The sequence below is a fragment of the Cricetulus griseus genome, assembly GCF_003668045.3.
Source record: "Cricetulus griseus strain 17A/GY chromosome 1 unlocalized genomic scaffold, alternate assembly CriGri-PICRH-1.0 chr1_1, whole genome shotgun sequence".
Lineage (NCBI taxonomy): Eukaryota > Metazoa > Chordata > Mammalia > Rodentia > Cricetidae > Cricetulus > Cricetulus griseus.
Genome location: NW_023276807.1, coordinates 214667411 through 214691169, shown reverse-complemented (window position 1 = coordinate 214691169; position 23759 = coordinate 214667411). Strand labels below are relative to the sequence as shown.

The following is a 23759-nucleotide window of genomic DNA, read 5'->3' as shown; positions in this document are numbered from 1 at the left end:
ACTGAGCACTCTCGTGAGTAAAGTATATAGAAGAGAAAATGAAACATACCTTTGCAGTTAATGCCCCACAACTCAAAATCTTGAGCATGTGATCTCAAGGCCATTTGGTTTACATGTATGTGACATTTCCAAGACCCCAGGAAAAAGAATGGCCGTGACCTTGCAACTTTCCTGCACACCCTGGGCCTCATAGCCAGGCCACCACTAACTTGTCATATAGTGGAGAATGACCTCGAACTTCTGCTCCTTTACCTCTCTGGTGTTGGTTATAGGCAAACTCGGGGCTTTATCTAGCTACATTTTTAATTTACATTTTCAACTAATATAAAATTCACTTAATAGACAATTAACTAAAGTGGGGGAAATCTCAAGTGTACTAGTAGAATTCATTCGTTCAACTCACTGGGATTTTTTGTTTTGTTTTTTAAACAGAAACTCGAAATGATTTCCTTGGTTCTGGTTTTGAAAACTACAGGAAAATGCTGGTTGTGTTTTGTTTCTCATTCTCCAAAAACATCAAGATTCCAAAATTAGTGGAGAAATCGGAGACATTTTTATAAAAGCCTAAGAAATACCTGAATGGGAGAGCAAAGACGTAGAAGGGTCTGGAGGTTTATGAAGAGCATATGATAGCAAGTGTGATTTACATATTAACTCAGATTTAAGATTGGGAAATGCCACAAACAGCAGTCTCTCCACTGAAGGGTCACTTTACCGTATTCATGTTTGATTGTATCTGAGAATTTTGAAATGAGGAGAGATATATGGAAAAGATAAATTGAAATAGATTGGAGAGCAAAACGTAGCATGTGTTTCCATTAGGCTGTGATGAGAAAAAAAGGTCTGTTTCATGTAAATTTTCAAGAGTGACCTGGTGAAGAAAGTCAAAAGTACATTAATTAAATTTACAGAGCCAGAGAAGGTGAAGCCCCAGGAGATTAGACGTAAAATATACAGATGGGCTGAGAGAGATGAGAGGAAGTGAGCAAACTTTCAGAACACGATATTCCACTTGGAAGCAGGCAGGCTAATACAGCAGGGAATACCAGCCCAGAGACAGAGCACTGCCTCAGAGAGAAAGCCAATAACATGTTGAGTCTGAAAAACTGTACAGACCAAAGCCAGGAAATTGTAAAGTTATGAATCCCGCAGTAACTATAAATTAATTCCTTTGCATATGTGTAGTATTTCATATCACTGTCTGGTGTTAACTTTCACACCTAAACATACATGTGCATATGTTTGGCGGGAGTCACCGATGTAATGTGAGCAAAGGTGTGAACAGGGGTGGATTACCTGCTGCAGCACCAGGTCACTAAGGAACCTCAGAGCCTAACTGCTCTGCATGTTGCAACAGAATGAACCAGAGTCAACTTGAGCTAAGAAGGGTTGCACATTTCCTGATGACTGCAGAGAAGCCAACATGTGTCAAGTTAGAAGGAAGGATGTCTGTAATTCACCCCAAAGGTCCCCATTAGTTATAGATGCATCCCCACCCCTGGGTTTTCCTTTCCTTGGCAAGCCTCCACTGGCACACTCTGAGTTAACTAATACAATCTCATTACAGGCTATCAAATCGTGTTTTCCTTTGAAAGCATACAAACCGTAGATCTAGTTGTTTCTTTGACTTTTTGTTGTCCTTTGCTACTGACCTTCAATCAACTTTAAATGGTATATATTCCAGCATTATCTGTCTTAAGACCCATAGGTGAAGGAGCCTGAACTCCTGAATCATCATTTGGACCAGCTCTCTTCTTCTGCTTTGTGACCTTCCCTCCACAGAGCACTGAGTTTTCACTCTGCTTTCTGACGGCTGTAACATCACTGGAGGTTTTCCTATGTGGACCATTTATCTATCAGCATGCCTGCATGATCCTCAGACCTCCTCAGTGCCTGTGAAGTTCCCCCTCCTCAGCTCCCTCTCTGTCCCTAGGAAGGCCCCTCCTCTATAACCCAGTTTCCTCTGACTCCTGGGCTCCCCTCAACCTCTGATCTGTGTTGCCTCAGCCTTTCACTCCCGTCGATCTTCAGTCCCCTCACCATCATCAGTCAGTCTCTCCACTTACAGTCCACACCAGCTCTGACCACTGTCCTCACCATCACCATCTTTATCTCCATTTTGCTGTCATTAAGACATTGTTCTTGCCCTTGTCTTCTGGTCCCTGCTCCCCATCCCCACCCCCAGCACATGCATGGGCTTCAGGCATCCACTGGGGGTGGCGTAGGACTCTCCCTTAGACACAGGAGCAGCTGGACTCATTTCCTGTTCTCACGGTTACCTTCAGCAGACTTAGTGTGTTCATCTTCTCTGAACATTCCTGCTGTTTCCCCAGAGCCAGAACCTTCTGTCTTCTCTCTCACAGACAGTCACTGGGCCTCCCAGCTTTGGTCCCACCTCCCCTATGCCCAGTCCATGCTCCTTCGGAGTTCCAAACTCCCCTCTGGCACCTCCCTGCCAGCTCTTGCTCCAGCTCATGCCCAGCTGCTGAAGACACCTCCTCTTTGGCCTAGCTCCTGCCATCACTTGGACAGCTCTCATAGCTGGTGCCCCCCAATTCCTATTCCCTGTTCAGGGTGAACCCCATCCAAAGTCCTCTTCTGAACATTCACGTGACTCTGCTCTGTCCTAGTAGAGCCCTGCTCCCTAACACTGACCAGGTTAGGACAAGCATTATTCCTTGGGTCCCCATGAGTTCTGGCAGCAGCACCTGCTCAGCTGAACCATGTTGTCTGTGACCAAAAGCCACCTCTTGAGCTCAGTATCTCAAGGTGTTGTGTGTGCTCGCTCAGTGGTAGGACATTTGTCTGGTTAGCCCTGGATTCTGCCTGAACCTGGATTCCTGCTGTAGTACCACAGAAAAGCAAAACAATACAAACAAACAAAATCTGTCTCTCATGCTGGACCTGTGCACCCACTGTGCCAACCACTGAGATCTGAAAGTGAAATTTACCCAAATTATGACAAATGCCACACAAAAAAGACAGAAGCCATAGAATAAAGTTTCCTGTGTATTCAGATATAAATTTGCCACTTATGTAACTCTGTCGCTTCTCCATGTACAAATCTGTGGGAATACAATGTACAATATTACTCTGCAGAAATTTGAAATTTTATATATAGGAAGACATTATAAATTCCCTTCTCAGTGGTGTGTGTCTGTACACGAGTGTGCATGTGTGTGTTGGAGCCACATATTAAGCTTCTTTTTTGTGTCTCCTGCATGTGATGCACTGCTTGCTACACTGAGAGGGGCAAGATCTTGTCCCCAAGGGCATCTGAGATGGACCTCCATGCCTGTGTGGCTGGTTTAATCTCTGGAAAGATCCTTAGCAGAATCCTAATGTCTTCACTATAATTGCCACTGATCAATCAAGACTGTGGACCCGAGATGAGCTCTTCTTGTCCAGTCACCATCCTTTTATAAAAATGATATTTCAGTACTTGTGGACAACCTCTGGGAATGGTGTAAAATGTAAGATGTCATTTTCTCTGCAGTGATCAGTTTCAGTAGTGAGCCATGAAAGCCAGTCACACTCCACAGTCTGGCCAGCCAGCAGCCCTGAGCAGCAGCCAGCAGCTTTGCTATTCAGAGTAAAGATGCACAGCTGCCTGTTCAGAGCATACAACTGTCAGAACAGCCCCCAGAAACAGTCTAGTCTCTACAACCACCATCTGAAGAGGCTACGTTCCAGGGACCACAGAGAAGGGCAGCTCAGCGTGTCTGTAACGTCGGGCTGGAACTTCTGGGAAGTGGAAGCTGGGTTGTACATGTTTAAAAATTGGCAGTTCATTAAAATAAGAACTGTGAAAATGCCAGCAGATGGTAAGGGGGCACACGGGCTCAGCACCGCGTAGACAGAGCAGCTGCTGTCTGTGAGGATGGGGCTCTGAAGCCAACTGGAGGACAGGCACCAGCTCCAGAATCCCACATGCCTGCATTCACGTCCCCACTCAGCCCAGGGACCTCAGAGGAGCCACTCAGCTGCTTCTCTTTGGTTCTTTACTCCGTGAAACAGGAGCAATTAGTGTCTCCCTTGCAGGGAGCCCCCTCCCTTTCTGGGGGACTTAAAAGTAATATATGCAGAAGAAGCCAGGAAAGGGGTTTAATGGAAGAATAGAGGTGGAAACCAAGACCCACCTCTCAAGTGTACTCAGGACCAGTGATCTTATGATGGAAACAGAAGTAGGGGGAAGTGAAAATTGGTTTTAAATGATAGATACATATATTTTTGTGACGTCCTCCCTATTGGGAGTTTAGGGTCTTTACAGGATGTGCTGGTGAATCCTGTGCACCCAGTAGGGTGGCTCTGTGACAAACAACCAGTCTAATGTCCACCAAGTTCTATCAGATGTGTGCTGATGTCACAAGGAAGGCATGTGTGTCCCTCCTGAGTAAGAAGAGGGTGGTACACAGTGAGCACCCAAACACTGCTGACAAGGCGAAAGGCTGGCTGTCACTGTGAAACACACTTTTATCATAGAAATAAGTGAACTTGCAAAGCAGGAAGCAGGCTGGAGAGGTGGCTCAGGGGGTCAAGGCACTTGCCACCAAGACTGGCAACCTGATCCCTATCCTCAGAACACACATAGTATAAGAAGAGAAATGGCCGGGCGTTGGTGGCCCATGCCTTTAATCCCAGCACTCGGCAGGCAGAGGCAGGTGGATCTCTGTGAGTTCGAGACCAGCCTGGTCTACAGAGCGAGTGCCAGGATAGGCTCCAAAGCTACACAGAGAAACCTTGTCTCTCGAAAAACCAAAAAAAAAAAAAAAAAAAAAAAAAAAAAAGAGAGAGAGAGAAAGAGAAATGACCCCCTGCCCAGGTGTCCTAAGACCTCCAGATGTGCACTGTGGCACAATGCCACACCCACAAACATAAATAAACCAGTATACTCAACATTAAAGAGCAGGAGATCCTGGTTTAGGTTCTTAATCTAGTCCTCAGGACAGTCGAGACTTTCAGTCTTCATCCATAATCATACATTCTTTGTTATCAGTCTTCTTCCAGGGGAAGCTTTTCATTAAAAAGAAAGAAGTAAGGGGGGGAGGAAGGAGGGAGGGAGTGGGAGAGAGAGGAAAGAAAGAAAGAAAGAAGGAAGGAAGGAAGGAAGGAAGGAAGGAAGGAAGGAAGGAAGGAAAAGAAAAAATGAAAAGAGACAGACTGGTTTAGAAAGAGGCAGGAGGGAGGGAGACAGAAAGAGAGAGAAATACACAGGAGGAATCCCAAGGGGGCTTCAGGCTGCTGCTAAATTTCAGTTGCAGTTGTCAGGGCTTAAGAAAACACTGGAGAAAATGTCTCATCGAGGGGTCCCTGGATTGTTCTGCTCTGGGCAGGCAGCTGAGGGGTGGATGACAGCCAGCTGGCAGGGGCTCAGACACCAGGTACCTGCGCCAGCCACTGAGCGCATTTGCTCCAGAGAAGTCATTTTACAGGCAGAGCCTTCTCAAGATTAGCACGCTGCTGTGTGCAGACGTTTGGGGAGGGGAGGAGCAACACAGAATGGCAGGAAACAAGCAGTAGGTGCTTATTTGTGAAGGGCTAGCCCCAGGGCTTCTCGGGGGTTCTGGGGAAATAGAATGCGTGGGAGTAAAAAAAAAAAAAAAAAAAAAAAAAACAAAAACGCAGCTAAGTGAATGCTAGGCACATTGGCCCTGTGAAGAGGGCACTGTGCTGTCGTGGTTTGAGGGAGACGAGCTGTGCCACCATGGAGCTAACTGACCAGTCAGTGGTGTTTCTGAGGCTGCCGATTATGGAGGTCCGGTTCCCCACCTCCACCACTCAGCTACAGAGACCCACCCTACAAGCCCCTCTACCACCCTCCTAGCACCTTCCTCTCCTTGCTAGAGAGAGCCCAGTTTTCCTTGTCTACCAGGGGACATCTCCTGTTGAGCATCCTACTCCTTGAGCATTCTACTCATAGAGCATAGCTCTGAGATATTGAGTAAGAAGTAGACCCGAGGAATACCACCAGATGCAAAGAGAGAAATGACCTTGATTCTCAGCATCCAGCAAGAAAAGCCCAAGTCTCAGGAAGACCCTGGAATAACTAGATTTAAGGCCGTCTGCATTCCTAGAATTAATAAATTTAAGACCTTCCGCCTCTCCTATCTGTTACCACCGGGAGCCTCCTATGCCAGCCAACAAGCCACCTGAGGTTCAAACTCCTTTCAGATGGTGACATTCATTCCTGGCTCTGAGTCCTACTTAGCTTGAACTTGCCACAGGGATGGATACTTCTAATAGTGGAGGACAGGGGTCACATGCCTAGGAGGCCAGTCACTGACCTCCCAGCACTGTTTCTCAAAAGGTCATCTTAAGACCCTGGTGAAACGATCTGCTTCCCAAACCTGTAGTTGAAACTGAAGATGTCTGAAGGACTGAATAATAGAGGCTATTTAATGAGTTAAAAATACCCCACATTTAGGGTGTTTGTGCATTTTAAGATGCTGTAAATTATATGGTTTCCATTGCTGTGTCTTTATTCATTCCACCAAGAAAGGCAGAGGTTGAGAGGTGGTCCTTCCTAGCATCAATCCTATCAGGCCACACATCGAAGCTTGTCTTCAATACCCGAACAGCCAGCACTCCGGGTGAGAGCAAAATCTGTCACCATCAGAGGTAGCTATCTGTCTTTGGCTTGGCTCCTGTCTGTCCGGAAGTCTGGTGGCTCCCAGTTCTGAAATCTATGGAATTCCTGTTCCACCCAACTCACTCCTTAACCTCGGCCAAGACTCTGGAATAGTTTGTACTCCACAGTTCCTTCCTTCTTCCTGTGCTGGGAATCCAGAAGGTGCCATCTGCAGCCTTTCTGATGCCCCTCCACAGGGTGGAAGCTCCATTTTCATGAGTAATTCTATCCCTTTTCTCCTCCTTAATTCTTCCAACAGCATTTGTTTATTTATGTGTTTGCTTGCTTGCTTATTTTCTGGTTTTTTGAGACACAGTCTTAGGCATTCCAACCCAGCCTGGAACTCCAAATGTAGCTCCAACTGACCTAGAACTCAAAGCAGGACTCCTGCCTCAGCCTCCTGAGTACTGGGATTGATAGTAGGCGTAAGCCACCATACCCACTCAGAAAAGACCAGCTTCCCTTTCTCTGGGGCTTCCTCTTCTTTATCCCCAGGGGTGGTGAGAGTAGTCTCTCTTTGTGAATGGTGACATTGCTCCAAGGAACCACCAGAGTGACAAAAAGCCAGCCACCACAAGGATAAAGAGCAACTGGAGTGCTCACACACTGCTGTGTTTGCACAGCCCCTGGTGGCCTCCTGGACTTCCTGTAAGGTGAATCACAGACTTCCTGAGTGACAGAGCATTCCCACTCCTAGGTGTTTCCCTGAAAGGAATGGAAATGTAGCCATAAAACAAGACTGTACAAAGATCTGCACAGTAGCCGTATTCTTAACAACAGGCCCAAAGTGGAAACAACCCAGATGTCCATCAGCAGGAGAGTGAGTAAACAAAATACATAGACTCACATAATGACTACCAGAGAGAGAGAGAGAGAGAGAGAGAGAGAGAGAGAGAGAGAGAGAGAGAGAGAGAGAGAGAGGAGAGAGAGAGAGAGAGAGGAGAGAGAGAGAGAGAGAGAGGAGAGAGAGAGAGAGAGAGAGAGAGAGAGAGAGAGAGAGAGAGAGAGAGGAGAGAGAGAGGAGAGAGAGAGGAGAGAGAGAGGAGAGAGAGAGGAGTCGCAGATCCACCACTCATCGTGGTTCAGTCTTGATTTCAAAAAAGAACAGAATCAGATTCCAGTAGAAAGGGAAGAGAATGTGCTTAACCCTTCACAGACAACACAGCACATTCATAGACAACACAGCATTGGAGAGGCAGACGTCAAAAACAAAACTGAAGCTCTTTTAGCCTTTGACTTGAAAATAATTTCCCAAGCATGGGGTAAGTAACAAGTAGAGAAGTTATATGGGCCACAACCAATGAGTAAGTATCTCAGGCTCATATCTAAACTATACTTGTGTTACTGGGCAGCTATCATTCCCTTCGGTGTTTCTGTTTTTATTACTTCCCACCTTTTACAAAAATTCTTATATGTAAAATGTGAAGCTGGTGCCTGGAGTTTCTTGTGGAAGTAGAAGGTAAGCCCCAAAAGTGAGACCTCTGTGTTGGGACTCTGGGGCTTCATTCTGTGGACACTCGAGGAGTGGGGAGGAGCTGGTCTCCCTGAAGTTAGGATAAGGAGCTGGTTCAAGGGCAGGGCCACCTCAGTTGTGGTGATTCCTCTCTGGCAACAGGTGCTTGGAGACACTGCAGTGTTTTTATTCTTTAAAAAGTATCGATAGAGGACTAAATGTTGTACTTTAAGGGAAGTCTCACTACACTCCATCTAGTCTGGTCCCACTGGACCTGTTTCTCTCCACCCACTGGGTCCCTGAAGCTGCTATGAATAACCTCTCAGAGGCCTACTATCTGTTACAATTGTTGGGCAAATGGCTCAGGCTTCTTACTGGCTAGCTCTCTCTACATTATTAACCCATTTCTATTAATCTGTGTGTCTCCACATGGGCTTGGCTTATCAGTGGTGATGTCCTGGCATCTTGACTCCCCAGAGGCTACATGGTGTCTCCTCCACCTGTTAGACCCCCGGAAAACTCAGGTATCCGGGGTCCCAGGCCACGACCGCGGTCACCCCAATCACCAGGCAGATTCAAGAGCTTGCTGCAAAATGCATGAGGCTTTATTGTAATTTAACGAGCTAACCCCATGTTAGCTCGGGTCTTTCACCCACCCACCATGGCGGTTGGCTATAAAAGGCAGTTTGAACCGGCTGCTGAGCGATCTTATAGGGCAGCACAAGGGGAGTGTCTAGGGGTACGCACAGGCTCACGATTGGTGTGCCTCCAGGCTTGGAGGGCTTGCCCTGTGTTGATTGGTCAACTGGTTGTTATGGCCCATAAGCCCTCCCAGGGTGGTTGCTATGCTCTGTGTGTCATTGCTGTGCACTTGTCCGTAAAGTACACCCAGGGTCGTAAAGCATAGCGCTACCAGCTAACTTCTGATTGGTTCCTTGTCACGAGGCAGGCATCTGACCTCTAAGTGACCAAGGCAGGGTTATGGCAAGCACGTGTTACTGTCATGGCTGCCGAAATGGGGAGCTGATCCCTTCACACCTTGCCTATTACCTCTCTCTATCCCTGTTCAGATTTCCCATCTGGCTTTACTCTATTAAGCCATTGGCAGAAACAGCTTTATTTATCAACCAATAAGAGAAACATATAGTCACAGCATTCCGAGGGACATCCCGCATCACAGCGGCAAATAACAACCTTAGTCCTTGTTCCTTACAGGTAAGCTGTAGCCTTCTCCACACTTACCACATCTTTCCAACTTTTCTGAGACACACCTTTAATGTCAGTTATGTATGCTCTATATTCATAGTCCTAGCTTTAAAGACCAACAGTGGAAAGGTTGTTCTAAAAATCTGCATGAAGGCATTGTTCATTTGGGAGGAGGCTTTGGACTTCTAAGGAGGGAGCCCAAGTTCATGTTCCTCCTTTCATTCTGCACCCATGGCTCTCTTTGAGTTTCTGACATAGCATCATTGTGGAATAACTGGACTCTAAAAAATGAACCTAGCAGATGTTTCTGTCCATAACCTCCAAAGTAGAGCCAGATCCCATTCCACCAGGAACCAAGCACCAGCCTGGCCCTTCATAGTAACAGTAAGGCTCTGCAGACAGTCAGTAAGAGAAGCCAGTTCAGCCCCTGCCTAGGTTGCCTTGGTGTAAGGTAGAAGTTGACCTTGGTGTCATTTAAATAACACATGTTTTCTTTAGAAAAACAGGAAGTAGAGATAGACAAAGTGATATGAGAATACAACTCATTTTTGCTGCCACCCAGACATGTGTTTGATGGGAAATTGCTTGTTTGTCCCAGTCATGTAAGCAGCTGCATGTGTGACAGGGTAGATCCTGGCCAGGTCACCAGTGTACGAGTCATTCCATTGACTTTGCATTCAGGAAAGTTTTTGTTTGGTTAGTTGGTAGGTTTTATTTTCTTTCTGAGGCATGGTCTTATTATGTAGCCTTCCTGGTTCAGAACTCACTGTAGACCTGGCTGGGCCTTGAACTCACAGAGATCAGCCACCTCTGCTCCTGGGATTAAAGGTATGCACCACCACACCTGGCCTGCAAAGTTTATTAAAGGTGAGGGTATAACACAACAGAACAAAAACACCACAGTGTGTGTTGATAGAGATTAGCAGTGTGTATAACACCTAATGCACAAAGATACAAGGACTTGCAGGTATATGATTGGGGGAAACATCCTTTCTCTTTTCCCTTCAACCAGTGACACTTCAAATCTACTGAAATCAACTGACAATGGGCAGAGAGTAGCTGGGGAAATGTGTGTATGTATTTTCTCACACTGGGCACCACAAGAAAGAGAGTTCCCAGTTACCCTCCAAGACCTAGAAACTCTACCGGGAAGAGAGAAGATGGGCATGCAGGCAGTTGTCAAGAAAGAGAAAATGATCTTCAAAGCTGAGAATGAGTCTGAAGGGCCAAGGTTCACTGGTGTTCCATTTGATCCTGGTGTCTTGTTTGACTTGGGGTTTCTTCCTCCATGAGAGAAATTTAATCCTTCTCATTGATGGCCTTCCAGTAAGAAGACTGAAGGCCATGGGGATCATAGTTGCTGGAACTGTTCTCCAGGTGGAAGCAGGAACGATAGAGAAAAGCCCATCAGCACTTTCTGACCCTTATATGCATGATTAAAATTACCCAGTACTCCCGGATGCAGTATTTGGGGGTCATGTTCCCTGGGTTTCCTCAATGTATCTGGAAAGAACTCTTCAGGCTTAGATTGAGGCTTGGACCCCATGACAGAATCCCTTGGAGGGGTCTTAGAACCCTTCTGGTTAATTAGCAATATAAGGTGACATCTCTGTGTCCATACAGTAAGTGTAATGTTTCTTTCACTGCAGACTATAATCCATTCAGGAAGCCATTATATTCCTTCTCTTTTCTATGCTACAGAGCACTCTCAAGAATATTCCATGCTTTTCATGCTTTCCCTTCTTGGGATGAATTCTCAGAAGGGTAATTGGTAGGAAAATACACTCATGTCTTTGAATACTTTTAAATGTCTCTTTCAACAAATTGATACTTTCAATTTTGGGGAAAAGCAGGGGCCAAGCTGTGCTTTGGTTTCCTCTGCCTCAAACTTCACAGTGTGTCAGGATAATTGTCATGGATGCCAAGAGCCACAAGCAGGACCATACGATGGAACTCAGAGGCAAAAGGCTGTGGTCAGATGTGGGCTTGTCCAGAGGGGCTGTGTAGGTGCTTCTGACTAGGGACCCTATCACAGAGGCCCTGCAGGCAGAGAAAGCAACAAGGTGGCCTGATGCTTGGATGCCAGGCTGGGACCAGGGTGCATCCATAGAATAGGAGTCGCTTTGGGATCCCCCTGACCCTCCACCCCTGAAGTCCCTGTGAGGTGGTGAGATGACAGTCTCCGTCTCTCTGCTCTTTTTCTCCTTCGGACTTCACCTCTGCAACCCTCACTTCCGTGAACCTCACCCTACTGTGCACTAAGTTCTAGCAAAACATGTCAATGAAATGGAAAGAAAACCCAGGGAACAGCGGGACCCAGCTATATTTTAAATCTGCAGCATTAGCCCCACAGCTGCCATGGGAAACTGCCTTGCCAATCATCAGCCGGCTTCATGCTCCTGACTTTTGTTTACTCAAAACCAAACTCTGAGGAGCCAGGGAGCTCCAGTCCCCATTTCCTGCCTCTGCTTGTGTCCCAAGTGTCTCCCTTACCACAGTTAGCTGTGGCTCTCTGCCTCCTAGCCTCTATGTTGCCAACCCAAACTGTCCTGGGCTTAGCCTGCTGGGAGCAAGGAAGTCCACCAAAAGCTGTGCTCGGTGCCGTCTGTCCCCTTTCCATCCCACTCTAGCTGTCTTTGGCTTGTGGTGTTTGGGGTTGGTTTGTTGTGCTGCTGATGCTGTTGTTAGTTGAGAGAGGGGTTATTGATACAGCATCTCACATAACCAGGCTGTCCCTTAAACTGATTGTCTTGCCTCCATCACTGGCTCACTCTGCCTTCCTTACCTTGTCTTCGTAAGCCCAGCATGTGGTCCCCTGCCTGGGGACATTAAAGCTATAGGATCAGGAGTTGAAAGACCCAAGTTACAGATCAGAGACCCATCTCAAAAAAAAAAAAAAAAAAGACAGAAAAATGGTGAAAACTACAAATAAAATCTAACAAAGATGCTCTCCCATAACTGCCATGCTTACCCATAACAGACCCCACATTTTCAACTCCCTGAAGCCAGGGTCTCTAATATGGACATCTTCCACTTACAAATGGGGGAAGCATGGACCTTTAGGGTCAGCTGCACAATGAATAAAGGGAGCCCCAGGAAGCAGTTTATTCCACAAGAAAGATGGCTCTAACATTTCTCTTGGCAGGGAGGGGGGGGCATTAGAACAGCATTCTGTTGAGGAGGGAGCTTGACGTTCCAAGGCAGGGACAACAGCACAACAGAAAGAATGGAGGTGAGAACCGGCGGAGACCAGACAAGGAATCATTCCATCCGTCCCCAGCCTATCCCTGGATTTAATACTTTCCATTGTTTCCATGTTGCAGGCTCTTCTATACTTATTAAGTCACACCCCACTGTTTGAAGGAGAACCTATAATAGACTGTGACTTGTGTTTCCTGCAGGCAACTATGGTCCTGAGCTCTGCATACTTCTGGTTGGGATTGTTCCTGGTTCCAACTGCATGTTTGATTGAAGATGTGATGTGGAGAGCGTAAGTAAATAGTGAAGTCCTTCCTTGAGGCCCTGCACATCTGTCCTTGCAGCTGCCTCTCTCGTCGGGGCTAGGGGAATTAAGAAGAAACAGGACTCCTGACCCTTGTCAAAGAAAGGGTTTTTTTTTGTTTTTGTTTTGTTTTGTTTTTTGTTTGTTTGTTTTAAGTTTAAGCTTTGCTTCATTTTGATTGGAAAATGCATCGGAAAAGGAGTACTGAGCAGAGGTCACCTGACAGTCAATAGGGGCGTTGCCTCGGGTGTGACTGCCTGGCTGTTTCCAAACACAAACACATTTCATCATGCTTTGGAAACACCACCAGACACTCATTTCACATCTTAAAGCTGATGCCAAGCAACCACAAATAGTGCCTGGCTCAAAGCCCCATGTACAGTAGAAAACCATATATATGCATGTAAGTCACTTCCATGACAAAAGCGAAGGATGCCTCATCCTTCTAACCAACTCACAGCAGGAATCCCGCCAATCAAATTCTTCTCAAGAACTCTAAGAAAATCACATCACAAATATAAAATCATAATGCAGATTACATGGAAATTGATTCAAACTTGCTTCCTGCTCCTATGTCTGAAATGTTATCATTCCTAAAATATAAAAGAAGCACTGATGTCCCAAGAGAATATAACCTTTAATTCCATTCAGGAGTAACTGAGAGATGGCTCTAATGCCCATAGTCTTGGTTTAGGTTTGAATGGGCCCAGTTCCTCCTAGAAATACAGCGAAGTTCCCTGAAAATTGAGACTTCTAGCTTGGGCAAACCACAATTATTTCAGGGCCCTGAGGTAGCAAAATGAGATTTTTAACCCAAGCCTTCCAGGAAAAGACATCGGGTCTCATTTTTATCTCATCATTCCTCCCACACTCAGCAGGAATTATTCTTGCCTGACGGGGGTATCTTTTGAAAAAGTCTTCATTTGGACGTTATCTTGACAACTGATTATGCTGATGCAGAGAGAGGGAAGGCAATCATTTTCATAGAATGAATATTTTGTTTATGTTTTTCTTTTGCTAGTTTTTTGACTACTACTCAAAACCAAATGATTTCAACTTCTTAAATGCTTTCGCTAACTAACTGCTTCTGTTTCATTTGCTATAACTATGTTCTGTAAATGGCATAATTGGATCCTTTGGGATGGTTATAGCCAGGAAAGGTGTTTCCTTAACCTAATAGATGCACTGTGAGGAAAAATTCATTCCTTTACTTGTTCCTTGAGCCAGTAGGCTGAATATTGGCACAATATGTTTATTCCCTAGCTGAATTTGTACACTTCTGCAAAAAAGTTAGTTTTAGGGGCGAGCTTCTTTTTGGCTTGTCTGTCTGATGGGAAGTAGTTATAGGCTCACAAATTCATCCCCAACTATCTTAATTCAGCTATCTTGAATTAATGTCATGAAAACAGGTTTTTATTGAGTTTCATTCCTTCTGCCAAGAGGGTCTTCAGCAAAAGTATCTTTGTTTCATTTCAAAGAGAGGTTTATGGATTGGGAATGTTCTGCCTCCTGTGTCTGCAGAACCTCCTCAAATGCATTTCAAGTACAAGTCCTCTGTCACCATTAAACAAATGATCTCCTCCCTCCAGCAAGACGTAGGCTATAAAATTAGCACCATTTACATTTTAACGATGATAAATCAGATGGTACTACTTCCAGCTCCAGCATATGGAAAGAGTAAAAGTCACTTTCTCTCCAAGGAGCCTGCCAGCGGGGTTCCAGCCTGGACCAGAGCCCCACAGAGAGGTCTGAGGAGCCAGTGGGGAAGGCTACCCTTGCCTGTTGTATTGTTGAGGCCCTGGCAGCTGCTGCCTGCTGCCTGTTAGGAGTGGCAAGCACAGCTTCTCCTAGGAATGGCATTCTATCGTCTGACAGAGCCAGAAGGGGCCCTACTGAGTCTGACAGAGCCAGAAGGGGCCCTACTGATTTGCATAACCACTTCCTGAAAGCATTTTGCTCTTGCATTATTGAGAAGAGCTAGAACCGTGTGTTAAATTAGCTGACATTTGGAAGAGCCTATAGTATACACCCTTTTGCAATGTCTGTTTGGTGTCTAACCTTGTGCCGTCCCCATCCCGAAGAACAAGAGTTTTATGAGTGTATGTGGGCATTGTCCCACAGAGCATGGGGTCCATATCCTATGTGATATCATACTCCATGCTGGAAACATTTGCCAGTAAATCTGGTGGCTCCTCCCAAGGAGAGAAAGCATGTGGTAGACTAATTGCCCCTGGCAAAGCCACAAAACTCACCTGTGATCTTTGTGTCTGAACTGCATGCAGTTATGCAAAGTTTTAGAAATGTTCTCCACATTCCCATGCCCCACCACGCTCTACAACAGTGATTCTCAATCTGTGGGTCACAATCCCTTTGGAGATCGCATATTATTTATTTACATTATGATTCATAACAGTGGCAAATTACAGTTATGAAGTAGCAATGAAATAATTTTATGGCTGAGGGTCACCATAACATGAAGAACTGTATTAAAGGGTCGCAGTATTAGGAAGATTGAGAACCACTATGTCTCCATCTACCCATCGTTTGATTTCTTCTCTCTCTCTCCCAGTCCTGTACTAGCAAATCTCCCACTGAGCTACACTCCCAGCCCTTGTTTTTTCCTTTGGGTTTTTTTTGTTGTTGTTGTTGTTGTTGTTGTTTGGGGTTTGGTTTGGTTTGGGTTGGGCTTTTTTGAGATAAGTTCTTTCTGCATAGCCCAAGCTAGCATTGATGCCAAGATTCTCCTGTCTTGGTTTCATGAATGCTGCTGGTACTGCAGGCATTGCCACCCTAGGACTGGTTGGCATGTCTTTAAAAACTTCATCACAGAACATGCCTAACTTTTCAAGGGGACATCTATGAGCACCTAAGACAGTGAGTGACTCGCTTCTAGGCACCTCTTACTTCCTTTGGCCAGATCTGCACTCCCATTCCAGGACCTGAGCTGCTAAGATTACAAAGAGAGAAATGGAATGAGGTAATTCACTTTTCCACCAAGTTTGTCAGCTTTCTGGACGAAGACCCATTTTTAGACTGCCTTAAGTCTGATTTGGAACACCATAAAAAGCCTGCCCTATTACTTCTCAAATGCTTTATGAGGGCTCAAATGGCCAGATTGTTTATTAATATAATTGACTATATGTGACCCCTGGCTAATGAGGACTATTGTTAGACTCATGGAGTGTAAATTGTCCAGAATTATTTTAATATCTGTTAGCCTGCGCGCTCCCAAAATGCTCACCTGTGACAGTGTGCTTAAGCAAGCTGCCAGGTATGGCTCTGCATCCAGAAGAAATTGGTTACTGTCACTCTCTATAAATGGCATAAAGCTCAAGGCCACCGAACATGGAGGAACATGCTTTCTTTTATCAAACTATTCTGTCTTTTTTTACTAGGCATCATACAATACATTCCCCAGTTCCAGAATGACTTCATTTCCTTATAACTCCAGATAGGTAGTTAAATGGCAATAAAAGCAATTTCTGGGTACAAATGGGCCTTGATTCTTTTTTAAAATCCTAACCAAACCAATTTCTCTTGAAGCACATTGTCCTTCCATTTTCATCCACAGTTGGAATTTGATGTTTCCGGATGATTTACTGTTCTTGCATGCAAAAGAGGGAGCTCAGACAGTAAGCTTTAGAAACAAAAAGATGAAAAGTTCAAGATACCAACCCCAGCTGTTTCTTTTTAGAGTACCTAAGGGGACATGAAAGCAGAGAAGGACTGAGACCAAAGAGAGGTAGACTAGAGAAGGTATCGGAGGGGCTGAAAATTATCATATATACATATATATCATATATACACACACAACACACACACGCACACAAATATATATGATCATATGGATGTGTGAAAATCTCACAGCGAAACCCACTCTTTCGTACAACTAAAGCTAATTTTTAAAAAGTCCCTTAAAACCTGGAGATGCCTTTTCCTGGGTTGGAAAGCTCCCAGTGACTTATCTGTCAACCCCCAGATGTCTCCATTCTATCTATTCTGTAGTCACCTGGTGTCTTGAATGAGATGAGATGAAGGAACCTGGGCCACTGGGGGAAAAGGCACAGATAATCTAACGTCACAGCTATGACCCAAACCCCAGCTCTCAGTGAGACAGGCCTCCACAACAATGGCAAATGCTTATAGCTTTGCCTTGATAACTGGTCAGTGTGAAATCACTGCAGGCATGTGCTACAGGGAGAATTAAGATCACCTTTCTACCTACTTCTGCCCTTAGCAGGTCATAGTACTTGAGGGAGTGGTTTTAAATTTCTGGCATCCTTCTACTCAAATGCTACATGCTTCCCTAGGCTTACAACCTAAGGCTCTCATCAGTGACTGTGTTCCAAGCCTAGTTCATAGAAGCCTGTCTGGCTCTGCATCCTCAGAGAAAACAGTTTATGGGTTTATGGAAGCGAGCAAACCATTGCTCTCCCAAGGCAAGGATCTGCATGCTGGGTGTCACATTCTTTATTTTTGGCCTAGGCTTCCGGATCCATTATCCTGCTCCCACTCCATGCCTCCTCTTCCTATCTCAAGCCCCAGCAACTTTGTCTCTCCTGGCCCAGAAGACAGAATTAGGGCTAGCACAGAGGTTGACTGTCCTGCGCAAAAAGGAGAGCAGTGTGGGGAAGCATGCCACCCCAGTGTAAAGTGACTTTGAGCAGGTTGGAGCATGCCACTTAGTTTATTATCAACACGGCCCATAAGATTATATGGGACCAGGACCATTCAGCAATATTGGACAGCATGTTTTAATGTCCTTTCTCTCTCCTGCAAAATATTGGCCATTTTCTCATTTATTGTTTAACTTAAAATTCCATGGTCCCTACTTTGAACTTGGTATTTTATCAACACTGAGCTTCAGAACTCCGTTTGAAGTAGTTAAGGTATTATGTGTTAAAGCCTGTGTGGTTTTGGCTTGTTTACTCTGTGGGGAAGGATGGCAGGCGCATGTCCCATGTCTTCCTGATAGTACTCCATTACAGATTAACATGAAGTGCTGGTGACCCGGCTTTATCTGAGCAGGTCCACTGTCCTTACATGCAGAGGGCTGATGGGAGGAGCAAACCCCCGTCTCCAAAATGTTCCCAGTCACCATTTTCACTTCTGAGCTGTCATACTCAGCTCTGGTTACTATCCTATCTGCATCTTGTTGCCGAACAAGTTCCTTAAACTGAGTTCATCAGCAAAGCTGTTCCTAAGGAAGATTAGCAGCCCCGCTCACTTATGATTGTCATGACCTTCTTTATGCAGTGTTTGCTTTCTTTATCTGTCCTACTTTTTTTTTCTTTCCCTTTTTATTGTTTTTGGTGGTAGTGAAGGTGGTGGTGGTGCTGCTGCTGATGGTGCTGCTGATGGTGATGGTGCTGCTGCTGATGGTGGTGATGGTGGTGGCAGTGGTGCTAGGAACTGAGCCTCAGGCCTTGTGCTCTACGACTGAGTTACATTCCCAGCCTATTTCTTTACCTATTGTTAAATGCCTTTTCTTTACCTATACATTTCCAACCAGAGGATCAATTTTAGTTTTGTGTAGTTTTTGCTTAGTTTCAAATTTTACAAAATTAACGCATAGACATAAGATTTATTTAATGAGGAAATAGAATGGAGAGGGGGGCTATTAAGCTGGGGCAGTGGAAGGTTAGCTCAGTGGCAGAGCATTTGCCTTGCATGTACTGTGGTAGGGCTCAATTCCCAGCATAGCAAAAACAAAAAGAGATAAAATGTCTTGAAACCAGAAAGTGAGCTCTTTAGGAGACACTGCCTTGGTGATGACAATGTAGTTTTTAGTTACACCAGGATGTGCACAGCCATGGGGTCCAGCACAGGAGTTGGATATATGAATTCAACAGGTTACGGTTTAGCTCCCATTTTAGAGGAACCTGAGATAGACAGATTATTTGACCATGGCAAGGGATTTTGTTTAGCTAGGAAAAGGGAGCGGGTAATTCTTCCACTACCCAAGAGGAACCAAGCCTCAGGCCAGGTTTCCCATAGTGGCAGGAAACCAACTCTGGGTTTCCTGAGTAAGCCAGGGCCAGAGGAGGATGGGAAAGCTGCACTGGGTGTGTATCGACTCCAAACCTCACACCAAGGTTTTGCACTGAGAACATGAGCTCTGGTATCCTAAACCTCACGTCTGCTGAGGTAGTGGCTCTTTCTACAGTAAACAGGGAGACAAGAACTACTAACCCCAGGCACTGTGACCCAGCTGAGCAGAAAACAAGGAGCCAGAGGCTATGCAAAGAGAAAGAAAGGTTTAAACTATCCTGCAGTAAAAGCTCTAGGGACCAACCCTTTGATCTTCGGGCTCCTCAAGTCCTTGGTTAGAATTGCCTGGTCCTCAGCTTTTACGGGGTATGATATGTACATTTCACAATCCAGGTCTCATCGGGGTACTCAGGATGCTTTGGGCTGGGGACATGAAGCTCCTGTAACATGCTCAGCTTGTCCAGAGAGAGGGCATCTAGGTGTGGTAGGGAGAGTGATTAGCAGTCTTCACAGCTGTGTCACTGGTCACATGCCATCTTCTTTGTTTGCTTCTTCTGCTCCAGGGCCAAGCACACCTGCAAAAAGACGCTGCTGGAGGAGGTGCAGGAGCTGGAGACCAAGTCCCGAGTGATGGGGAAAGCAATGCTGCGAGACAGTAATGCAAAGAGGTGGGCTGCCCTGTTCTCCTGTCCCCTGCCGTCTCCTATTTCTCCTCTTTGGCTAGTTTTCAAGGGGAGCATGGTGGGCTCAGTTTCAGGCGTTCTGATTACATGCTAGGAATGCAGTCATGATGAGCTTCAGATTGCATCTCCTCAGAAGCCATGAGAATCTGAGTTTCTGGGTCACTGGGCCTGTCCCCCAGGTAATAGTAGTGGTTTTGTTGGGTTTGGGATGTGGACAGAACAGTCTTGTGAATAATTGACAGCACAGCAATATTCTCTTAAAGGGGAAGAGATAGGATTTAAAGAGGCTCCAAGAGCCAGGCCTTTTTGTTTCAGGCCCAATCATGTTACCCAAGGCTGAGCAAGTAGAGTATGTGGTTAATGATGGAAAGCTTTAGCTGCCCATGAAAGTTTCATTACTGTCTAATTCCGTAGACCTGAGGGGGTTCTCCCCTTTGGTTATATTTTATGTGTATGGGTGTTTTGCCTGCATCTAATGTCTGTCTGTGTGTGTACCACATGTGTGTGGTACCTACAGAGGCCAGAAGAGAGGGTCAGACCCCCTGGTCTAGAGTTACAGAAATGGTTATGAGTCACTATCTGGGTACTAGGAATTGAACCACAATCCTCTGTGAAAGCAGCCAGTACTCGTAGCCACTGAGCCATCTCTCCAGCCCTCTGAATGGGGATATTTCTGATGAATTATCATGACTTAGATTTGAGAAAGATTGAGAAGACTCTTGAAATATGTCTTAAAGTTTCTATTGTTGCGAAGAGACACCCTGATCATGGCAACTCTTATAAAGAAAACATTTAATTGGGTGACTAACAGTTCAGAGGTTCAGTCCATTATCATCATGGTAGGACATGGTGGCGTACAGGCAGACATGGTGCTGGAGAAGTAGCTGAGAGTCCTACATTCTGATCCAGAGGCAACAGGAAATGAACTGAGACACTGGGTAGTATTTTGAACATCTTTGAGACCTCAAAGCCCACCCATAAAGTGACACACTTCCTACAACAAGGTTATACCTACTCCAACAAGGCCATACCTCTTAATAGTGCCACCCTGTATGAGCTTATGGGGGGCCAATTACGTTCAAATACCACAGCAGAGAAGCTGCTGCTTCACCTCCTTTGTCACCAAGTGACCAGCTGCTCAGCCCTACACTCAACAGGTGACTGTGACGAGTGTGCCTTTCCTCCCATGAGTTCATCTAGTCAGGATAAATTTATCAGAAATCTGTATGGCTCTGGGGGATCATCTGCAGTGTAGAAAGATGGCCATGTTTAATGCAGAAATCTAGAAAATTCTGAGTGTTCTTCTCCTAATCGCCTGGAAGGAAATCTGTAGCTAACTTCTAGTGAAACAAAGACCTAGAAGTACTTCTAGAAGTTTCTACTTTGTTTTATGTTGAACTTGTTGGAACTATCTTTTACAGCAATAAAATCAAAGATACTTGGTTTGTAACCAGGGGAATTTGGGCTGGGACTGTAGCTCAGTCCATAAAGTGTTCATGGGCAAGCATAGGGACCTGAGTTCAACACCGAGGGTGTAAAAAGCCAAGCACGGTAGCACTTGCAAGCCCATCACTGCAGAGATGTCTGGGTAAGATGATGGATTAGAAGCCTCACCACTGGAACTCCATGAAAGCAGCAAGTGTAACACACAGTGAGTTCTTCACCCCAATACTGGGGGAGGTGGAGATGGGTGTATTTGTAAAGCTCCCTGGCCAGCTGGTCTAGTCTAGTTAGAAACCAGTCTCCAAAAATTAAGGTAGGAGGAATTACACCCAGGGTTGTCCTCTGGCCTAAACACACACACACACACACACACACACACACACACACACACAGACACTCAAATATTTTGGAGGTTTTGGAAATATTGTTTCAGAAAGCTATAGATATTTGAGGGAAGTTTTCAGAACACATGGTTAGCATTGTAGTTTGGGTTTTGTTTATGGCTTACTTTTAAAAAATATTTTAGATTTATTTACTTTATTTTGTGTATATGAATGTTTTGCCTACATGTATGTATGTGTACCGTGTATGTGCCTAGTGTTCTCTGAGGTCTCTGGATCCCTTGGACCTAGAATTACAAATGGTTGCAGTCTACATATAGGAGTTGGGAACTGAACCTGGGTCCTTTGTAAGAGCAACAATTGCTCTTAACCACTGGGCCACCTCTTCAGCCTCTATGGCTTACTGGTTAATAAGTGAGGGCATTAAGCATTGTTTGCCCGGTGGTGGTAGCACATGCCTTTAGTCCCAGCACTTGGGAGGCAGAGGCAGGCGGATCTCTATGAGTTTGGGACCAGCCTAGTCTACAAGAGCTAGTTCTGGGACAGCCTCCAAAGTCACAGAGAAACCCTGTCTAAAAAAAAAAAAAAAAACCAAAAAACCAAACCAAAACAAACAAATAAACAAACAAAAACAAAAGCATTGTGTTTGTATCTATAAACCAACAAAACAAAAATCACTGTCTTCCATAAGCTTAAAACTGGGAATAGAGATACAGCTCAATGGTAAAGTGCTTACCTAGCCCAGGATCCCATCCCCATCACTAGAAGAAAAACAAAAACAGATAAATGTTACATTGTGACTAGGTGGCAGGATTCTTTTATGTGTCAAACACTTTAGATGCAGTACTCGGTACCTATTAGATTTCCGATGACTTACACTGTTCTTTGAGACCTGAAAAAGTCATATTCATAGGCTGCAAAAATTAGAGTAGGGAACTCAGGCAAGCTGAGATTGATAAATAGTCACAAGGATAAAATACACAACAATGGGGTAAGCACAAGTTTTCATCTTCAGAAGACTATGGGCCCTCTTACATATCACAGATTCTCAAGTCCATGTGAGATTGCTAAACAAGCATAAAGAATTTCTTTTTTTTTTGTTGTTTTGTTTTGTTTTGTTTTGTTTTTTCGAGACAGGGTTTCTCGAGACAGGGTTTCTCTGTGTAGCTTTGGAACCTATCCTGGCACTCGCTCTGGAGATCAGGCTGGGCTTGAACTCACAGAGATCCGCCTGCCTCTGCCTCCCAAGTGCTGGGATTAAAGGCATGCACCACCAATGCCCGGCTAAGCATAAAGAATTTCTAAGTGAAGCACAATTGTCAATCCTGATGTGATATACCAGAGGAGAATATTCTATATATTGGGTCTATGTTTGCACAGCTCTGGCCAGGGGCTTCATATGGCCTGGAAGGTTCTTTGTGTGACCTAGACTTGGCAGCATGGACAGACAGTCAGAGGACCATCTAGCTGGGGCCATCTGAAAAGGCTTTCATGCTGGAGATAGGCTGGGAAAGAGCTTAAGGGATAAAGGACCTACGAGGACTGCAGCAGTGGGTGTGTGTCAGGCAGAGGTCATCCCTGCAAAGACATCAGTGGAGATGTATAGGAACCACCATCACCTCACCCTAGTTTGCAGGGCCACAAGCACTTTGCAGAGATCTGGAGTATGGCTAAGCCGTTTACTGTGTGCCCCTGGGCAATCCAGGAACGCAGTAACACTGTCTCTTTGTCTGTCATAGACAGCTAATACTTTGAGGGGAAGAGGAAGGTTTCTGAAATAAGGGACTGCCATTGTGAGAGTGCAAAGTCTCAACCAAGTGTCAGGCCAGAGAGTCTCCTATGAGAGGAGCTGTGAACCGTCAAAGAAGATGAGAGCCCCATCCTTTTTCATAAAAAGATGGGATCTTTTTGTTTTGTTTTTTGTTTTCTGTGTTGTACTAGGAAGTGAATTCAGGGCCTTGTGTATGCTCCACCCCTGAGCTACACAAAGCCCTTGGATTTGTCAACAGACTGGGGACAGAAACAGTGTCGTGCCATTAGCTGCAGCAGCCTGAGGAGGCTCAGGCTAAGCCTGGATTTGAGGCTTCAGCTCAGAAAAGAATCTCAGGCTGGGCCAGTATGAAGCAGAATTGGCGATTTTTATTGAAGATATTTTAAGATAGGCCCGAGCATGAGGATTAGGAGAACAAGACACTTAGGAAGTCATCCCCATGTGTAGGTCTCTGCTTCTCCAGGGGGAGTCGGGGAAGAGTAAGACATACCCAAGTTTAGGTATGGGCTTTTCAAGAGGGAGAGGCAATTAAGTCTCTTAGAATTATTCATATATGCCTTTTTTGGTGGCTCTGAAGTTCCATTTAAAAAGGTTTTCAGGACTCCTCCCCCATTACTCTCTTGATAAGAGAAATTGTAAGGTAGTCAGGGCTGATTTGTAATGTGATAGAATAAAACCAGGATCCACTAGGATTGTACCAGGGATTCAGTACATGTCCTTTCCCCGTAAATTGAGTTTCTG

General features: G+C 45.2%; 1 protein-coding gene across 1 annotated transcript in view; it reads left to right on the top strand.

Moving 5' to 3' along the window:
• Positions 1 to 23759, top strand: part of Atp8a2 (ATPase phospholipid transporting 8A2) — a 432334-nt gene that overhangs the window by 372727 nt on the left and 35848 nt on the right. The window contains exons 33-34 of the mRNA XM_035452970.1: positions 12689 to 12777; positions 19344 to 19448. Of these exons, the coding sequence (XP_035308861.1) occupies positions 12689 to 12777; positions 19344 to 19448 (194 nt within the window). The remainder of the gene's footprint in view (positions 1 to 12688; positions 12778 to 19343; positions 19449 to 23759) is intronic.